This window comes from Marmota flaviventris, chromosome 1, assembly GCF_047511675.1.
Source record: "Marmota flaviventris isolate mMarFla1 chromosome 1, mMarFla1.hap1, whole genome shotgun sequence".
NCBI lineage: Eukaryota > Metazoa > Chordata > Mammalia > Rodentia > Sciuridae > Marmota > Marmota flaviventris.
Window position 1 is genome coordinate 28,854,326 of NC_092498.1, and position 21,734 is coordinate 28,876,059.

Genomic DNA, 21,734 nt, shown 5'->3' on the forward strand with positions numbered 1-21,734 from the left:
TTTTTCTAGTCATTACACTTAATTTCAAGTCTCTAATTCTTACATATGTCTTAGTTTTCCACTGGCCATCTCTATCGGGACATCTGGGTAATAATGTGCTTTATGCCAAATATTTTCCTTCTTACCTTGTTTACTTCTTAGAAACACCCTAGGTATATACTATAATTGTTCCTATTTTAAAAATTCAGAAATCAGGATTTGCCAGAGGCCATATAACTTATCCAAACCCTTCAGCTGATAAGTAATGAAGCTGGAATTCAGATCTTCCTAAGCTACCACTTCATTCTCCTCTTTCCTTTGTCTTCTCTCCCCTTAATTCTGTCATTCATCTAAAAATTTTTTGTGTTATTACAGTAGGCTTATTTTCATAGAGGAAAGTTACTGAGAGGGACAATTCTCTAATGGAACTTTAAAGATGGTAATAGAGGTTGGTAGAAGAGATGGTGGGTGGCAATAGAAGTTTTAAAGGACTCTGAAGATAATTCAGCAGTCTACCAGTCTAACTTCAGAAAGCAGTCTTAATTTTTAATTTTTATTTTTGGTACCCAAGGGTGCTTTACCACTGAGCCATTCCCAGACCTTTTTATTTTTTATTTTGATACAGGCGCTCACTAAGTTGTTGAGACTGGTTTTGAACTTGCCATCTCCCTGCCTCAGCCTCCTAGGTAGCTAGGATTACCAGTGTGTGCTGCTTTGATGTCATACTCTCAGCACTTAGTATTCAACAAGCATTCACTGAATCTTTGTGTAAGTTATAAAGAACATACAAAGAAATTGATCATCACATACGATAATATGTACCAAGTGAGAGGTATAGACAATGATGAGTAGGATTGAGAGGGGTAGAAATCACTTCTGTCTGGAGTAAATCAGTAAGTCAGTTAATTTCCAATTAAGTAAAATCATTGTTATTTGATCACTATTTCACCCAACTTGTGGCTGTTGCAGTACTTGCTAAATGATGGCAAAATAAACAACCTCTTCGGAAACTATCAGATTTAACTTAAGGATTTCAATTTTTTTTAATGCATGAGTTTTTAAAGCAATCTGAGGTAATCAAATATGACTTTAGGTACAGTCATTCATTGTTCCCTGTCATTAAGACAGTCATATGTCCTTTACACATAAAAATATCAGTTACACATAAATGGGTGGAGATTTTATTATTGTAGACCTTTTATTGTCGTTAGCACACTGAGTCATTTGTAGTACTCTTTGCACTAGTAACCTGTTAGATTCTTTCTCTGGCTCAGAGCAGGAAGTTCAACAGAGTATTTATATTTTGGGGGCTAGGGATATAGCTTAGTTGTTAGAGTACTTGCCTCACATGCATAAGGCTCTGGGTTCAATCCCCAGTAACACACAAACACACACATACACACACACACAGAAACACACACACGCATGTTTTTGTTCTTTCTTTCAAGATATGTTCTTTTAGGATATATATAGTTTGGACTCAGATTGGCTAAATAGAGGGTCTAGGAGAAATGGTAGTGGTGGGGGATGAATCATGATAGAGATCAGAGGAAGAGACCCACCAGATTCCCAACAAAGTGGTCATGAGGAGAACCTCCTAAAGAATTAAAAAATCTTAGGAGAAGGGAAAATAGCAGAAAAGCTTTCTAAAATTGGTAAATTTGTGATGACAAAAAAGGGTTGAGGGAGCTAGGAATTGAGAATTTGTCTGAATATGTAACCAGAACCTGTACATTCTTCACAGTAAGTCAAAGCTTGTTGAATGATAAAAACACATGTAATAGATTTTCTGTTGATGTCAGAATTATAAGGTTATCAAATTTCCACATTAAAGACATATAAATGTGTATTAACAATAAATTTACAGAAATTAAGAAATCAGAAATTGAAATTAGGATGCATTTATGCTGGGTGCAATGCCACACCACTGTAGTCTCAGTTACTTGGGAGACTGAGACAGGAAGATTACAAGTTCAAGGCCAGCCTGGGCAATATAGTTAAGATCCTGGTTCAAATAATAACCAAAATAATAACAATTTTGTGCATCAAGAGGCTATTTGATAAGGAGAGCTAATGGGTATAGCTAAAACACGGGTAGGACTTCTATCTCTTAACACTCTGGTCCTGGGGGAAACTCAACTATTTATGGGACTCATATGGAAAATATTCTTTACATTTAAGATTGAGTTGTTTGGTAGATATTTACATATAGTTTCACTTTTGTAGGATAGAAAGGTGTGTTTCATTATAGGTTAAAGCTGTTTTAGATAATAAACAGGTTCAGAGAAAATAAGGCAATTAGCCTGTCAACAGTATTTATGGAATCCTTACCACTGAAAAGCACTGTACTAACCACTATACAACAAATGAATAAATCATCCCAGCAACAAGGACCTTAGACTCTCTCGGAGGCAGCAGAAATGCTACAAATAATCTATAGTCTCTGTAAAGGCAGGATATAATGTTTAAATCGTATATCACTATGATTAACACAATGTTTAGCATATGGAAGGCACTCAGTAACTGTGTATGGGCAATTGACTGAACAGAAGCCCAAATTTATGAAGAAACATCCTAATAATTTAAAAAAATGTAAGCAGTACACAAAATAAGAACAATGTCATCTTACAATAAAAAGCCTTTATAATTTTATACTTGGTTCACAATTTTCTCATTCACTTATCTAACACATGTTTATTGAGCACATTCTATGCACCAGGGATTATTTCTAAGTGTTGTGGACAAAATGGCATGACATTTGAGTAAAGACCTGGAAGAAAATGAATGAACATGTTCAGTTAACTTAAGGGAAGAAAGTTTCAGGTGTAGGTAACAGTGCCAATGGTCTGAGGTAGAGCATGCTTATATGTCTGAAGAACAGAGAAAAGGCTGGTGAGACTGGAACAGAATAAACAAGGGATAGAGTAACAAGAGATGAGGTCAGAGGTAAGGGGGGCCAGATTATGCAAGGACTAACGTCATAGGAAGGGCTTTAGGTTTTGCTCTGAATGAGGTGGGATGCCATTAGACAGTGATATTTATTTCACTTCTTTTACTCTAAAAGACAATCATGGTGGGGGTGGGTGGGTAAAGGGCAGGGAAGCAGAGAGGGGTAAAGGTAAAAGCAGAAATACCAGTTACAAAGTTGTTATAATACTAATGGTGATACCTGCTGGCAGAAGTGACAACAAAGGTATGAAATGGTATTATATTTATCCATTACTTAGTCTTTTCCCATATCATTATTGAGAGTAAGGAAGTCTGTGTCCTAAAGCAGTAATCATAACAATTGTTCAAGTCTTTAAGGATAAATAAATATAGATACATGCATGAAAGCTGAAGGATGGCAAGGAAGGACAAAAAGTGATCAAAAATGAGCTTTTATTATTAACATATAGCCAATATTGAGTATTTAGAGTGTTTCAGGCACTATACAAGACTTAAATACACAAATTACTTAATCTTGCAATAACATTCTAAGCTATCTTGCAAAAGAGATAGTGGAAGGAGAGAAAAATGTCATAACTTGTTTGGTTTTCTAAATTGATTTATGATTCATAGAATTTGAACTTCCTAATCTCAAGTGAACTCTCTCTTGGTAGTAAAGTGAACTCAATTCAGTGAGCTGGTGTTCACTCACTCATTCTTTAAAAAGGATTTCAGATTTGTCAAATGATATATCTCTTTAAAATATTACTTCCATGAGTAAGAAACAATGTTCTCATAGATGAATACACAGTTTTTTAGATCTGAAAAGTAGCTTGTTCAAAGTCACACAGCAAAAGCAGCAGAGATATTACTTGAACCTGTTGTATTTGTTTTCGGTTTTTGACTATGAAACTTAAATTGTTTAATGGAGTCAACTACTAACAAAGAAAATTAAAAAAATAATAATTTAAAGATTTACAGCGTGTAAAAGAACAGAGTGAAAAATAAAACCAGAAAACCATCTAAGAAGAAGTACAGTGAGTTTGGCTGACGTGGAATGACCATGTATGCACTGAGAGTGATAGTAGAAAGAAGTGAAGTATAAGAATATAGTTAGGGCACTTCTCAGAGGAGGACATACAGTCAATCAACAAGTACATGAAAAAATGCTCACCATCTCTAGCTGTCAGAGAAATGCAAATCAAAACCACCCTAAGATACCATCTCACTCCAGTAAGATTGGCAGCCATTATGAAGTCAAACAACAACAAGTGCTGGCGAGGATGTGGGGAAAAGGGTACACTTGTACATTGCTGGTGGGACTGCAGATTGGTGCAGCCAATTTGGAAAGCAGTATGGAGATTTCTTGGAAAGCTGGGAATGGAGCCACCATTTGACCCAGCTATTCCCCTTCTTGGTCTATTCCCTAAAGACCTAAAAAGAGCATGCTACAGGGACACTGCTACATCGATGTTCATAGCAGCACAGTTCACAATAGCAAGACTGTGGAACCAACCTAGATGCCCTTCAATAGACGAATGGATAAAAAAAATGTGGCATTTATACACAATGGAGTATTACTCTGCATTAAAAAATGACAAAATCATAGAATTTGCAGGGAAATGGATGGCATTAGAGCAGATTATGCTAAGTGAAGCTAGCCAATCCCTAAAAAACAAATGCCAAATGTCTTCTTTGATATAAGGAGAGTAACTATGATCAGAGTAGGGATGAAGAGCAGGAGAAGAAGATTAACATTTAACAGGGATGAGAGGTGGGAGGGAAAGGGAGAGAGAAGGGAAATTGCATGGAAATGGAAGGAGACCCTCAGGGTTATACAGTGGAGGGGGTAGAGAGAGAGGAGGGGAGGGGAGGGTAGAGGTGGGGAGAGGGGAGGGGGGAGGATGGGAAAGGCAGCAGAGCACAACAGACACTAGTATGGCAATATGTAAATCAATGGATGTGTAACTGATGTGATTCTGCAATCTGTGTATGGGGTGAAGGTGGGAGTTCATAACCCACTTGAATCAAAGTGTGGAATATGATATGTCAAGAAATTTGTAATGTTTTGAACAACCAACAATAAAAAATTAAAAAAAAAAAAGAATATAGTCAGGGGAGAAGTAATGTATCACAGTCTTTAAAAGCTAACTGAAAACTCTTAGATAAGATATAGTGGGTAACAGGGAACCATCACAGCATTTCTAAGATGAAGTCAGAAAATGATATGTGTCATCGGGCTCAAAAAAGGCAGCATACAATATACCATCACAGTGTGCCATAGTGCAGCAGAGTGGTCAAGAGTGTGCTTGAGAGATGGTCTGTGTTCAAGTCCTGGGTCAGTCACTTATCGACTGTGTGACTTTGTGCAAATAGAGTAAACCTGGGTTTCTCCCACTGTAAAATGGGAACAGCAACAATAATAACCACTTTGCAGGGTTCTCCTGAAGATTAAATGCATTAACCCCTTTGAAGTAGGTGAAGCAGTTCCTAATTCATGATCAGTGCTTAATAAATGTGATTCATTGCTATTATTATCATTCCTATAGATGTGATAGGACAGAGTATAGCAGAGATGTGATCTTTAGTGTTGGGGGAACACAAATTGGTGAAATGACTACATAAGGGTAGAGGACAGGAAAGTGCAGATTGTGGGAAGGCACACTTCAAAAAGTAGAAACAGCTGCTGGATGAAGGCCTGTGGGTGACAACACGGAAGGGGAAGGATTGGATTTCACAGGAAATTGGTGAAGCTCAAGGAGAAATCACCAAGGTCAGTTTGGCATGGGGTGGTAACAGTAATGCAAGACAGGTGCTTGTAAATAAGTCAGGGATGTGATGTGTAAGTAGAAGACCTAGGACTGCCCATTATTTTAGGGCCATTATATTTTAGGGCCATCCATATTTTCATATCAGTGGGGCAAAGAAATGCAATAAAACATAATAGAATGGTAGATCCTTATTAAAAAGCAAGCAAGCAAACAAACAAAAAACCCTCTGGGTTATTCTTATCCTTAACCTACATGCGTCCTCAACAGAGATCTTCAGTTGAAGCTTAAGACTATAGAAATAATACACAGCATACTAGAATGCTTTTAAAAATTGCCAGCACTGTTTCAGAAAGGACTTAAGGCCACTCACAAGGACACATAAAGTCTAACAAGATTGCATAAAGGTGGGAAAAGGGAACACAGGAATAAAAGTGGAAAGGGAGAGCAGATGAGAATTCATCCATTTGCCTCAGGTGGCCTACAGGGGCATGTTAAGCCGGTAAGCAGTGAACTGAGGGGGCACACAAGCATATCCAATTAGAATAGAGAAAAATTAGTGGCCTGTTAGAAGGTATAATTAACAATTTGCAATTAAAAAAAAAACCCTTGATTGTATGGTCTAGGGAGGGGGGGAAACATAGGCAAGAACAATTTGGAGTACACAGAGAAAATTATGACTTTTGATTATATTGTTCAAATACGGGAAATATCCTCACACTGTGTAGTAAAAAGTGAAGGGGTTTTCTTCCGAGGGTTGCGGCAAGCTGAGAGTTAACTTGTAAGTCAGAGAATGAAGACTAGAAGTTACAAAAATAGCTATTTTCTCTACTTATAAGATGTATGAAAAAACTCTGATGTGAGTTAATACTGCCTTAGTAATCTGAATTGTGAGGCTTTTGGTCAGTTTGAAGAAAAGAGTAGACAATACAACACTAAATGTTAGCAAGTAAATATAGAAAGAAATTACAAATAAAGTAACATAATAAAATGTTGTTTTTATAATCCAAATTACAATGTGAGAATTTTGAAATGCCCTGGGGAAAACATGGACATTGATTACATACCTTTAAAGTACTTTAAAGGTATGTAAGAACTTTAAAGTATTACACACTTCCCCCCTTCCTCAGTCCCAGCCCCCACTACGCACTTTTTGAAAATTTTTAAATTTATTTATTTTTTATGTTGCTGGGCCTCGCACGTGTGAGGCAAACGCTCTACTGCTGAGCCATAACCTCTGGCTCTCCCTACCCCACTACACACTTTTAAATGCCATTTTATCCTCAAATACCCACCTCCATATAGGGCATCTCTCTTGAGTATATAAACCATATTCAAGCATCTTCCTTTTAATGTCCTCCTGTTCATCATTGTCAAGCATAATGAAAGGAGACTTGCAGGAAATTTCTCCCAGCCTTTTTAGAGGCGCTGCAAGAAACGGAAATGTAACTACAGAATAGATAAGGATGGAGGTTGTTTTATTAATTATAATGCAATGCCAGAGAAAGTTTCCCATAACTTCTCTAAATCCAGGTAGCCATTTGTGTACCTACATATATACGCTTATCTACATATGGAGATTTATGTGGACTTGTAGAGACAAGACTCTCCATGTGTGTCTCTGATGATTCAGGCAATGTGGCCTTGCAGAGAGGTAACAGAAATGAGGCCATTCCTTGGGGAAATCCAAACTATTTCGCAACTTCTAGCGCAATCAACATTCAATCAAGAATCCCTAGTCTTCAGGCTGATTGGCTGGGCAGGACTGTGCCGGGCTGGGAATTTCGCACACCCACCCGCTTTGCTCCCAGGCTACAGGAAGCTCTGGCGCACTTGCGCAGCGGTTCCTCGAAGCTCAGCAACGTTGAAGGTGCTGCTCACATCCGCCAGTCCTTTCAACTAAACTGGGAGTCTCTTCTTCCAAAATCCACGTCCTGGTGAGCGTTCCAAAGGAAAACAACAGGTAGGGGCGCGCGAAGTTATGGACTGGAAGCGGGCAGTTCCCAGGAAGAGTTGAGATGTTTAATTTCCAGAGCGCGGACCCCATCGGAGGAGGGCTTCTTGCGGGGTGGAGGGTGTGAAAGATTTTTCGTGGCCAAATCCATGGTGAATAAGTCGGGTGAGTGCTAGTCACTTGAGAAGCTCTCAGCCCTTAGTTTTCAGCGATAACCGCGCATAATGGATTCTGCTGCCCGCAGCGCGCGGAGTGGTGTGTGGGTACAAGTACTCAGCCTGCCGGCGGGTGGATTTAAAAAAAAAAAAAAAAAGCGAAGAAAACGCCGAGGTAGAGCTGCGTTTGCAGCCAAGGAGATCCAGAAAGCGCCGCCGTCCTCCAAGCTCAATCAACAGCTGTGTGTAAGCGCTGGCAGCCCAGAGCCCAGAGAAGCCCATCGTGACCATCATCGCCTGGGCAGTTCGTTCATCAGGGCTAGTGCTCTGCCCTGCCGCACTCTGGGATCCGCTGGGGAGTAGAGGTCAGCCTCCCCTCTAACTCCTAGGGGCTATTTGGCTAATGGACTGTGGTTTCTTCCCAGGTCGCGATGGAGCTTGAAGGGGACGTCAATGAAAAAGAAGGAGAGAACTCCTTGAAGCAGAGCAACAAAAAAAGGTAGCCAGTTTGTTTCACATTTCTAGTTTATAGCGCTTGAGAGATTTGGGGAGTTTGTTTACAGCCTTCAGCCCTGAAATAAATGTTGTTGGTGATTATTATGTTGATCTTAAGATATCCAAGTCAGCCTTTGGAAACAGCCCCCACTCTCTCTGCTTAGAGTAGAAGTGCAGTTGGCTGAACTGGACATAGTTTTTGCATCATCTCTAGGTCTTGGTGAGGCTTTTTCCACAGCTTCCTGGCCCCAGACAGGCCAGTACTCACATCCCTTTTTAAAATTTTATTGACTTCTCCTTTACAAGCAATATTGATCGCCCACGCACCAGCACCATATGCTGCTTAGGCTCAGCTCTTGTGGTTTAGTACCTTGCTTCTGATAAACAGCTACTTAAACAATGCATATTTGTGATATGGCCGATGGAACAGAAAGCCAAACTTACATTTAGGTTTTTTGGTTTTTTTTTTTTAACTTTAACTATTAGTGACTATATATAAAATTGGTGATGTAATTACAGGGAGAAAGTAAGTAAAGTTTATCACAGTGGTCTGCCTTTGCAAGAAATATTACACTTCACTCAATAGGTACATTGTTAGTAGAAAGTTGTAAATTGTAAGATAAAATCAATTAGAAAATATATCAATATTATTAGAAAACAAGCTTTTCACTGTAAGAAAACAAAAGCAAACGTGTAAATCAAATAATCAAAATAATGTTAAATATGAATTAGAAACTTCAATATAAATTTATGGTTATTTAATAGTTCATTTTCCATACACTGAAAGGGACAATAGAAATAAGTGCTCCTAATGCCAAATCTTGTTTTTAAATACTGTTGCTCACTAAATGGAATGAGCACCCCATGGAAAAACAGCTAATTTTAGCCAAGTCTTGGGTAGGAAAAATACAAAGAGAGCCTAGGGTACTTTGAATACCTGAAAACAGGGAAGTGAAGGTTAATGAAGTAGTCAGAAGACACAGGAGGAAGTTTGGACAGGTTTCCTCTGGTTAAGTCTGGGACAATTTGAGCATCAAGGGAAACAATAGCTGTAATTGATTTTGAGATACTGAATAGAATATAATTGATGAATCCTTTATAATATTCTGAGAAGAAGGAAACTGAAAGAGGGTGAGAGAGGTACAGAAAATAAAGTAACATTTACAGAAAAATGCAGTGATCGTATTAGAAACTGCATTGTTGTAATTGATCCAGGCAAGAATTATCAATGGAACAATAAACTATTTAGAGAAATTGTAACCAACAGTTATCTCCACAATTCTTACTGATGGGAAAAGGAAAAGGTACCTGTCCAGTCAGAGATTTTGTAGTTGGCACCTTAACCAAGTGATCAGATTTAACATCACTTTTGGTGGAACAGACTATGTTAAGTTACTTAGCATGTAATGGAATTTGAGTACACAATATTATATAGAGGGTATGTTTGCAAACACTAATTTGAACCCAGTCAAGCTTCTAGACTGTGGTGCTGTCCAACAGAAATATAATGTAGGCTGTACTTATCATTTAAAAATTTCTAGTATCAATTGAAATTAATTTTTAAAAATTAATTGAATAATATTTCCAAAATATAGTCATTGCTACATATAATCAAAATTATTAATAAGATAGTTTACATTCTTTTTTCAAACTAAGTACTCCAATTTGGTGTACATTTTTACATATACTGTATATCTTTATTGTACTCAGTTTGGAACAGATATCTTCAAGATGTGGGACAAGTTATATCCAGAAATGTGACATTCTTCAACTGCTCTTATCTCTTTAAAAGGGTCCATGTCAAAAAAAAAAAAAAATAGGGACTTCTAGATTAAGAGAGATAAAAGAGACATAACCACCAAAAGTAACATATGAGTTTTGATTAAATCAGAGTTCAAAAAAAATATAGAAAGCATTTTTGGGAAAATTGAATGTGGATTTGATACTAGATGATATTAAAATTGTTATTAATTTTCATAGATGTGATAATGGTAGGAGAATGTGTGATTCCATATTTGCAACTTGCTTTTGAATAGTTTATCAAAATACTAACAAATATCAGTGTATACTCTCAAAGAGAATGTGGTTAAAAAATTAGTAATTGATGAATCTAGATGAGTATGTGAGTAGTCATTATACTATTCTTTCCATTTTTTCTGTTTATTTGAAGTGTTTCCACAATAAAAGCTTTACATGTAAACAAAGAAAAAGACTTCAAGAAGTCTTTTGGTTTTTTGACCTTTTTTTAAAAACATGATAGCTTAAAGAACTATGTTCTTAAGACAGAAACATTTAGGTGTATTTACGTAAGAAGTTTTGAGGGATTTATGGAGGGAATTGGTAAAGAAAATTGCTTGATCCTTTACATGTCTTCATTTCTTCATTAATTATTGGTTCTATCATGGTCTGCAGAAATGGTCTACAGAATTTTCAAATTAGAGACTATTCTTTTTGTTTGTTTGTTTGTTTTAGAATTTAAACTTTACTTACTTGTTTGTATATGGTTCTGAGGATCGAACCCAGTGCCTCACCCATGCTAGGGAAGTGTTCTGCCATTGAGCTATAGCCCCAGCCCTAGAGACCATTCTTTTTGTTAAGTGATTCCTAATTAACTGTGCCCATCACCATTGACTTTTGGTCTGTTCTTAAAACTATGTTTGTTAACATAAATTGTGAAGAAGTATTTGGCTCTACTAATAGATAAAGCTGAGATAGAGCATTAACTGGGGATATCTGTATTTGCAAACTTTCTTCATTAAAGTGATGTTTGATGAGTTGCTTGCCTTTGTAGGCACTGTTTCATGCTGCAGGAGTAAGTGAGTAAAGTAGCAGGGGAGAGAGTTCATGTGAAAGTACTTACATGCAGTGCAGCATCTCAGAAGTCTGAGCTCACACCTTACAGCTTTGGTGATCAGAAGAAAGGCTTTGCAGTTTACATCTTAGCTTTTTTCCAGGCGTGGGACCTTGGATACGTTAGTAAACTCTTCTTGCTCCTCTGTGGTTTTCTCATCTCTAAAAGGACAAAATGTGCCTGGACAGTTGTTTATGAATCATGTATGGGAAGTGCTTGGAACATTCTAGTTCTCCCAAGTAGCATCAGTTTTAGAGAACAAAAAATAAATAAATAAAAAGCTCAGCACTAAAACTCTACTATTTATGGCTATTTCTCTTCTCCCATCCTGGCCCCAGGAATATGGAAACCAGGCCCTTACTGGGAATAGGGTGGAGCCAAACCTGAAAATGTTTGTGTATTTATTTGCGTCTAACATTGCTCCGAAGCCAAACATGAGTAAACTCTGGATTTTTTCTTTAGAAGTCTCTTCACCTCTTTTGACCTCACTTGGTGTAAAGAACAAAGACGAATTTCCTTTTTTTTTTTTTAATTTACTTTTTGAACTTAAAAATCCATGAAAAACTAATGCTATTTTTTTGAAAAAAAAATAGTCTTTTATTGTATGAAAAATGCAGCTGAAGCTGATTTGTTGTGGTTTGTTTGCTTTCCCTGCCTAGGTGGTAGTTATATACAGTGGGTTACTGAGTTACAGGCATTTGAATCTAGGCTCAAAATGATAACTGAGGTTTTTATGCCTAAGGACAGCGTTTTTGTTTCTAATATATTTTTTAGTTGTAGGTGGACGTAATACCTTTATTTCATTTTTTTTGTGTGGTGCTGAGGATCGAAATCAGTGCCTCATATATGCTAGGCAAGTGTTCTATCACTGAGCTACAATCCCAGCCCAAGAACAGCTTTTTGACAGTTTACAGAACATCTTTTTTGGAGAACAGTTTTTCTAGATTGCATTTATTTTCATAATGGTTCACTTAGGGCTCCAGACATCCTTTCAGAATTAGATTTGTTCATAGAGTGATTGAATTACTTTTTTTCCTTAGGTTAGTTAATCCCAACATCTGATCACCTCTGCTCTCCATTAGTACAGGGAATGATTAAGAATAATATCTAGGTAGTAGATAAATAGAATATCTACTGCTGGAACCCATGAATGATTTTAAATTAGGATAAAAATAGGAGACTCATTTTTAGTATATATTTTTTTAATTGTAAAAGGAGTATGTATATGTAATCATCATAGAAAATAAGGAATTATCTAAGGTACAAGTAAGAAAATATTTTTATAGATAGTATCCAGTGGTAATCACATGGTACATCTTTAAATTTTTTTTTTTTTTTTGTAATTTAGATGGACAGAATGCCTTTATTTTATTTGTTTATTTTTATGTGGTGCTAAGAATCAAGTCCAGTGTCTCATACATGCTAGGCAAGTACTCTGCAAATGAGCTATAGCCCCAGTCCACCACATGCCATATCTTTCTAAGATAAATGTAAGCATATTTATTTTTGAACGTCATAAATGATATCATACTATTAAATATGAGTTTTTATTAAAAAGTACATTATAGACATTTTTCTTTGTTTCAATTGTCACTAAATATAAACTTTGTACATTAATTTGTTAGTTTAAAAAATTTTGTAGTTTTTAAAGTTTTGTGTAACTCCTTTGCTATATTTTTCAGTAAAAAGAAGGAGGAAAAGAAACCAACTGTCAGTGTATTTGCAATGGTGAGTTTTGAATTAATTCACTATTAAAAATACTTTGGTAATTTGACTTTTTATCTATAAAAGAGATATATTATTTGGTGTAATATTTTCTTACATGATTTGATAATGGAAAGGCAAAATGAACTAGTTGGATTTAGCTTATTTTCAGAGGAATGATGATCATAGCTTTGCTGTGTGAATTGAGTTTTGGATTTCAGTATTCTCCTAACTAGTTATGTTGCCAGTGATCTATTACCTCTGGAAATGTTTCTCCCAGGGATGGTCTTTGTCATCTTGTGCTGTCTTTTAATGGCTCTGAAATGCTGGCAGGTTTGAAGTCCAAGTCTCAAGTGCCCATAATAATAAAAGGTAGCAGTGGGTTATTTATTACCATGATTTAGCATAGGCCATTATTCTCTGTTCTGAATAGCTGAGAATCTGGAATCTGAAAACCTTACCATAACTCTTTATTTCCTTTTCTAGTTGCATGATGGTTGTTTTGAAGCTTTTCTTTAATCCCGCTTGGATTAAGATAGGTGTTTTTTGGTGTGGCTGGTTTTTCATAATTTTATTTCCCCGAATCTTTCCTTTTTTCTAAGAGTCCCCACTTAGATGAACTTAGGTGAACTGTTCCAGGGGTGAACCCAGAAGATTAGTAAATCAATTAAGTCTTGCTGCACATACTTTACAATTTACTTTTATACACTAGACATATTTTTAAAATAGAGAGGAGTGGATAGACTGCTATATAAAATGGATCTTGGTAAGTTGAGTATAAAAATAGCTATAAGTAGGAAAAAAGTTGCGTGACTTTTGCATTGAGGACCTTGGTTATCTTATACCATCTTCATTTTCTTGTGCTACATTTGCTCTTACTGTGGCTCCTCCTTTTGTTCTATTTCCACTTCCTTTGAAATACTTGGAAGATGAGACTCTAGATACTCAGACATTCACAATAACATTACTTATATTACCAAATGACAACTTTTGTTTTAGATTTCATACTTACACTCTGTATGGAAAGAAATGTTTATGTTAAAATTGAATTTATTCCCTACATTTAATTTCAGTTTTGTTATTTTGAGACCAAAACATTTCTGTATTTTATAGTTTAGGGTTTTTTTTCTTTCCTTTTTTTTTGGCACTAGGAATTAAACTCAGGGCCTCATGCATGCTAAGCATATGCTCTGTCACTAAGCTACACCTCTAGCCCTATAGCTTGATTTTTATTATTTGTACATTAAACTTTTTTTTAAATTTAGCATTCCTATGTTTTATAAAATGTTACAGATTCAAATATATCAGAACTCAATTCAAGTCACAAAAGAATAAAATCTGGAGTTCAAATGTGAGGAAATAGTAATAACACACATATAACACTATGTGCTAGGCATTGTTTTAAGTACTTTATGTAGAAATTCATTTAATCTTTAGGACTCCTTTTGTGGTAGATGTTGTTATTATTACAGTTTTACAGATGAAGAAATTGAGGCCAGGCATTTACTTGTCCCAGGATATACAGCAGGGCCAAGATAGAATGTATTCTAAAACTTTCTATGAAGTACGATACTACTGGGATGGCTTTCCTTATGTCTTTTTCCTGAACAGTGACATAGAAAACAATGAACCTAACTTGTATACAAAACCTTAAATACAAAGACATAATCAGAAAACTTAATGGCAAATGCTGATGTGACTGTATTGCTTACCAATTATAGTTTCCAGCTAAGAAAAAGATTCATACCTGTTAGAGATGGGTTTTTTGGAATAGTGGTAACACTCCCCAGATTTGAGTTTCAGATACCAGTCAAGACCAATTTTGTATGCAGATCTTTCTAAATACAGCAGAACTCTTCTGCTCATGGTGTCTGTTAACTTATTTTTACTACGAAACTTTATCAATTTTGAGAAAGTGATAAAAGAAATAAGGAACAGATTTAAGACTTCCTATTGGTCTTTGCTTTATTTATAGCAGGCCTCACGTCAGCATTTATAGAAACACAAAAGTAGAATAAACTTGAACGCAAGTGGGGAAAAGGGACAAGTAGAGGAATTAAGAGAAGGAGAGAGAAAAGTTGGGCTGCAGATTCTGTACAAAATGAACTCCTTAAAGATTATACGCTCCTGCCAGCAGCATACTGCAGATTCAACTCTGAGCTCTCCACAGTATATATCTTATTGAAAAATAATTATTTCTTTCTAAATAGATAATAGCTATCAATGTTAAGTACCAGGCATTTGTTAAGTACTGTCCCCATGTATTATCTCACTTAATTCACACAATAACCCTAGGATGTAAGAGCTTATGTTATCCTTATGTTTCAGATGAGGAAACAGACTCACAGAAGTTAAATAATGCATTTAAAGTCACAGAGTCACATTACTAGCAAGGAGGCAGGCCCAGATTTTGTCCAGACATGCCTTGTTGCTTCTAAAAGCTGTGATTGTTTATGGGGATTTATGATTGGTTAAACTGTTGTTTGCTTATAAAGAATTCTTTGTTAAATGCCGTTACCTTCTAACCACCTGTTAGTGAAGATCTTGTAACCTGGCTCAATATATACTTTTCCCTTCCTGGTCCTTCTACCAACTTGGGTGATTTTTCTGGTTATAGGCATAAACCACTCCTTGACTTTCACCACTGCTATAATCTTACAAACCCACCTGAATTTGGAAATGTTCCCTCTCTGTTTCCCTTGTTAAGACAGAGGGACTATCCAGTTCCTAAAACTATTCACTCACTTGGACTTTGACTCTCATCTCTTTTGCCTTCTTAAGTACCTGATATTATCATTCTTTTTATCTTCAATCTCTGTCCCTGAAGTGGGTTCTGCTCCATCAAGTCTCTTTCATCTTCCTAATGCCCTTGAAACCATGTACAAGAGTCGTCTTTGCTTTCTATCTCAGTTACATCTTCCTATCAGTTTTTTTATGTTGTTATTAGTTACGCATGACAGTACAATGATCTTGACATATCTAATTTTTGAATTTGTTTTAATTAGTAACACATGACAATAGAATGCCTTTATGCACTTTGATATATCATACATAAATGGGGTATAATTTCTCCTTTTTCTGATTGTACATGTAGAATCACATCAGTCATGCAACCATGTATGTATATAAGATAATAATGTCTGTGTATTAGTTTTGAACCTATAGAAATTTGACTTCTGTCCTCAACACTCACGAAATTCAGTGGGCATTTAAAAATTCCATCTTGACCTATTTATAGCCCTTGACATGGTCCATCATATTAGAATCTTCTCTTTGCCTTTGTGATATCAGAGTGTAATGATTTGCTTTCCAGCTATTTGGCTTTTTCTTGTGTCACCTTTACCTATGATGTTATTGTTCCTCAACCCCATATTGCATGAGCCAGTGACATTATTCTAGGTCTACACAGCTGTTTTAAAAAAATTTTTTTGATTCTCATGTAAAACTTCTTTCTCATTTGAGTCTCTGTATGATTATGTTTTCTTGTATCCATCTTCAGAGGTATCCTCTAAAACCTTCTAATTACTCCTTCATTGAAGACTGTGGCATTTGACTGCTTCAATTTCATTCACCTAGCTCCAGTTATACTGAATATTTCAGTAAAATTATAAATAAGCCTAGACTCAACATTCTTTAGCTTCTTCAGTTATATAAACCTTCAGTTGAGTCCTTATTTGTGAGTGAGAACCTTGGGCTAATCCCCAAGCCTGAAAAGTCTTATTATTATGCCGCAGTCTGGCTGGGCACACAATCACGAGCCACCACACAGCTTGTAGATTCAAACAGCAACTCTTTATTCCCGAACTCACACCAGCCGTCTACAATCACGTTCTGGGGAAATCCACGTTCTCTGCCCAAATCCACCTCCACTGGGCTTCTGTCTCCCAAAAAATACTGTCTGAATCCCGTGAGAACTCAAGGGGAACTCAGGCAGCAGGATACGCCCTATTCCCAGCAGGAATAATCTTAAACCTGGAACGCCCTAAACTCAGATCCGCCTTGGTCCTTGAGCAAGGTTACCTACATGCAATGTCACTGCAAAATGTCCTATTTCCACGAGTCCTTCCACTAAGCAACATGGGGTACGCTGGCAAGGAAATTGTCATACCTACTTGGCTAATGGCTCCCAGCATCTCCCCCCTTCTGATTAATTAAACAACAAGCAATGTGGCTTAAGGACCGTGCCTGGTAGGTTGTCCAATTCAACATATGGTTCTTACCCGTCATGGGAAAAACTGACCTTTAGGCGTCAGCCTCCTGTCTTAGGTTGATACCACTGCAATTGGATCATACCTGTCACTGACTACCGGTCCAGCATACAGCCATACTTGTGGATAGGTCTATGCACCAGTGGGGGGTGAGGTTCTTTGCCTTACCTCTGTTGGCCCCCAAATTTGGCCTTGGTGCCAGTGGGGGAGTGAGGTTAATGTGGCTTAAGGACCGTCACTAGCAGAAGGGAGGAGGATACAGAAATGCCACGACACCAAGCCAATTGACAGCTCCTTGGGAAAAATTGCATCACTGGTGACACCATCAGCAAAGATATGTCAGCACTACCACAATTAACATGGGGTGCGCTGGCAAGGAAATAAAAATTGCATCACTGGTGACACCATCAGCAAAGATATGCCAGCATTACCACAATTCGCTGCACCAAACGATAGTTACATAGTCCAGGCAAGTTCTGCAATCAGTTCAAAGCGGAGGAATCTATCAATATGTCCATTTCCTTCCAAAATCCGTTTCCTCCCAAAGTAAGTTGACTCCTTGATTGAGCATTACTTGTTGAGTTATATTCATTGATGCATCAGTTTATACAATTTACTGTGATAGCTATCATAGAAGCTGTAGTTCAGTGGAGGTGGATTTGGGCAGAGAACGTGGATTTCCCCAGAACGTGATTGTAGACGGCTGGTGTGAGTTCGGGAATAAAGAGTTGCTGTTTGAATCTACAAGCTGTGTGGTGGCTCGTGATTGTGTGCCCAGCCAGACTGCGGCATTATTACATATGCAAAACTAATAATAGTAACCTCTTATTTTATCTACGAAGTCATAAACTCTGATGTATTACTCTTTGACTACAATTTCTGCTTCCTTCCACCTTTGCCCTTCCTCTTGGTTATTCCCCTTTTGATATCATATGTGCATCTCCTATTTATGCTTTAGCAAAACATCACTAACTTTATTGCTTAAAACAACACACATTATTACCTTACAGTTCTGAACTTGGAGGTCGAACTGGCTAAAACCAAGGTGTCAGCAGGATTCCTTTCTTTCTGGAGGAGAATCTGTTTCTAGAGGGCACTTGTGTTCCTGAACCTCTGGCCCCCTTCCTGCATCACTGCAGCCTCCTCTACTATCATGTCTCCTACTGCTGATGCTGAGCCTTCTGCCTCCCTCTTAGAAGTAGCTTTGTGATTAATTGGGTCCACCTGAATAACCCAGGATAGTCTCCCCGTCCTAAGATCCTTAACATTGATAGTCTCTTTACCAAACAGGAACGCATATTCACAAGAACCTGGGATTAGGATGTGAAGGGGACATTATTCTGCCAATCACACCTGGTCAAGACTTTACTCTCAATTGCTCTTTTTTCTGGGTATTCCTCTTCCAGTTTTTCCCTTCTAAATATCTTCCCATAGTAGCCACATCAAATCACTCAATCCCTTCCTTCAAATTGTACATGTTGTAGAATGTACAATTTGAATGCTTTTCCTTTCCACTTACATGGAATATGTAGAGTAAAACCAAAATTCTTTCTTGTTGCTATAAAAGACTCAGCATAATCTGACCTGGTCTCACCTCATCTCTGACTTTATTGCATACAAATCTTCCATGGTCTGCTCTTGCCACAGTGTTCATGCTGTTTGATCTTTGAGGCACAGTAAGCTTATGTCCATCCAAGGATCTTTGTGTTTACTCTTTCTGCCTGGAATGCTCAGCCTCAGATCATCACATAACTGTATCCCTCTGTCATTGAGGTCCCTTCTCAGGGACAATCCCTGACTAGCCAGTCTAAACCCACTGGCCATGCTTGTCGGTGGGCCATGGCCCTCTATGATATTTTTTCTGAATACTTAACCACTGATTTCTTGTTCATCATGTCTTCCATTCTCTGAATGTAAGCTGTGAGGGTGGAGTTTTTGTGTTTTATTTAGTGTTGTATATCAATTGCCTAAAAAAGTGCCTGGAACTTTACTAAGTACCTAGATATTGAATGAATATTAAATACCTCTATTCCCTCTTTTACTACTTATACCTGAGTATAAGCATTATGAGGACAAATGATGTGTCTTAGTCACTGTCATTGTCAGTACCTAGAACCAAGCATAACTCTTATTTTTTTAAATATTTTTTGAATGTTGGATGAATGAATGAATGAATTCACTAACTTCCCTCTCTAACCTGGGAACCATGTTCCCATCTAGCCTGTTGCATATTACCTAAACCACTTTCCTACCAGCACCCTCTAATTTGCCCCAGAGAGCCTGACTCTTAGTTTTTGGCATTGATTACCCTTCTTTTTATGTAGTTCTGGTTCACCATATCTCTCTTTCCTATCAGTAACTAACCAAATAATTTTTTTAAGGACTCCGATTATAATTAGTTTAAATTTCTCTCTTACATTTCACCTAATATGTTATAACTTTTTGACTGTTTGTCTCTTACAGTCAAGGTGAGAGCCTGAAAATTCTTATTATTACATATGTAAAACCAATAATAGTAACCTCTTATTTTGTGTTTTATATTGTATGCTTCATAAAAAGTTTCTCATATTAAGTCTCATTTTAATCCTCATAAAACAACTATATGGGGTTTTCTGTGTTTATGAATATTTTTCTCAGTTTATAAATAAGGAAATTGAGGTTCAAGGTTAAGAGATGCCACCCCAAAAGGCTCTTTCCTAATAAACTAGAACTAGGACATTTGATGGTGGCTTTTTCCTACTCAGTATTATGTTACCACTGTTCTCAAATCTTCTTTCTCTTTTTCTCCAGAAATCAATCTTGCTTCATATAATATAGAAATATGAGATTCTTATTCTCTGGAATTTCTGTCTATTTCTAGAAACTTAATTTTGTCTATATTTACTCTCTCTCTCTCTCTTTTTTTTTTTTTGGTACCAGTATTGAGCTTAGGAGTGCTTAACCACTGAACCACACCCCCAGCCCAAAATTATATTTTGTTTTGAGACAGGATCTTGCTGAGTTGCTTAGCACCTCGCTAAATTGCTAAGGCTGGCTTTGAACTCAGGATCCTCCTGCCTCAGTCTCCCAAGCAGCTGACATTATAGGCATGTGCCACCATGCCTGGCTCTATTTACTCTAATGTTTGTTCCTTCTAGTTCCTTCTGTTTCAGAACCATCCCTTTTGTACCAAGTTTATGATGAAAATTTTCAAGCATAAAAAATAGGATAGTAAAATTCACACTTATGTAGTCATCATTTATAACTTTTTTCCATGTTTCATCTGACATTATGGATTTCATGATATTACATATATAACTAACTTGGTTTATATTTCTTGAAAATTTTTCTACAAAACATTTTCCTGTATAACATGATGCATTGATCATATTTAACAAAATGAACAATGATTTCTTAATATTGTATAGAGCTCTGTTCATATTCATATGTTCTCATTATTTCCAAAAAAATGTCTTTAACAATTAATTTGTTCAAAGAAGAATCCAGTCAATAATAATATTTGGGTATTATGTCTTCTTAGTCTAGAACAGTTTCCTCCTCTCTTTTTAAATGATATTGACATATTGAAAAGACTGTACTAGTTGTCTTGTAGAATGTCCCACCTGCTGGACTATTTTGATTGTTTCCCTGGAGCATCATCTAACTTGATCTTCCATGCCTTGTACTTTTTATGGTAATGGTTAGGTCTAAAGATTTTATTACATTCAGACCAAACATTTTTTGGTAAGAAAATTGCACAGGGGATGCTGTATACTTCATGTCCATCACATCCAGAAACATCACATGCCAAGGAATTCACTTTTTCATGATGCTAAATTTGGTCATTTGTTTAGGTGATAACAGATTGGACTCTTCCTCATGCACACTGTAACAGGATCTCTACCCCTTGCAACTATGGAGAAATCTTGGGGCATTGTAGGAGTTTTTTTTTTTTTTTTTTTTAACCTAATACTTATATTATCTACTGATGATCTCCTGCCTCAGGTTATTGAAATATTTGTTTATTCTGTAGAACATTGTTTCATCCTAATTTACTTCCTACATTTCACCAGTTGTCTCTTTGGAAAATTTACCTATGAATGCAAGACTTCATTAAATAGTCTCCCTTGACACTGAATCCCACTCTAGCAGCTACCCTCTCTCTTCTTCCTTTTGCCCCAAGATCATCTAAATGAGAGTCAACATGCTATCTCTGTTACTTAATCTCTATTTTTTCTTAATTCTATGTATTTCTTATCTCTTTCTGGATAAACTTATCCACTCCTGTGACTTCTGCTACAAAACTATGCCTCAGACTTTGAATTCTTTCCATGTACTTTCTGAATAGCACTTCCCAGATGAGCATTCAGACAAGACTCAATAAGACTTCTGTCCTCTCCATTCCCTCAAGCCCTTGTCTCTGCCAGCTTGTCCCAGCTTCCTGAAGGGTGTGTCAATATGCTTCTTTTCCATCAAGAAGGGATATGCTCATTTTTTTGGTACTGGGGATTGAACTCAGGGGCACTCAACTGCTGAGCCACATCTCCAGCCCTGTTTTTGTATTTTTTTAAATTTAGAGACAGGGTCTCACTGAGTTGCTTAGCACCTTGCTTTTGCTGAGACTGGCTTTGAACTTGTGATCCTCCTGCCTCAGCCTCCGGAGCCACTAGGATCACAGGGGTGCGCCACTGCACTCAGCCCATGTGCTCAATT

The 21,734-nt window shown here is 37.0% G+C and overlaps 1 protein-coding gene across 2 annotated transcripts in view; it reads left to right on the forward strand.

Annotated features, from left to right (window-relative positions):
• Positions 1-21,734, forward strand: part of Abcb1 (ATP binding cassette subfamily B member 1) — a 183,550-nt gene that overhangs the window by 91,549 nt on the left and 70,267 nt on the right. The window contains exons 1-3 of one of the 2 annotated variants that reach the window (XM_071612159.1): positions 7,521-7,638; positions 8,210-8,283; positions 12,813-12,858. In XM_071612159.1, the coding sequence (XP_071468260.1) occupies positions 8,216-8,283; positions 12,813-12,858 (114 nt within the window). In that variant the 5' untranslated portion in view covers positions 7,521-7,638; positions 8,210-8,215. Of the gene's footprint in view, positions 1-7,520; positions 7,639-8,209; positions 8,284-12,812; positions 12,859-21,734 lie in introns of those variants that run through there. The other variant, XM_071612155.1, reaches the window with a different exon arrangement.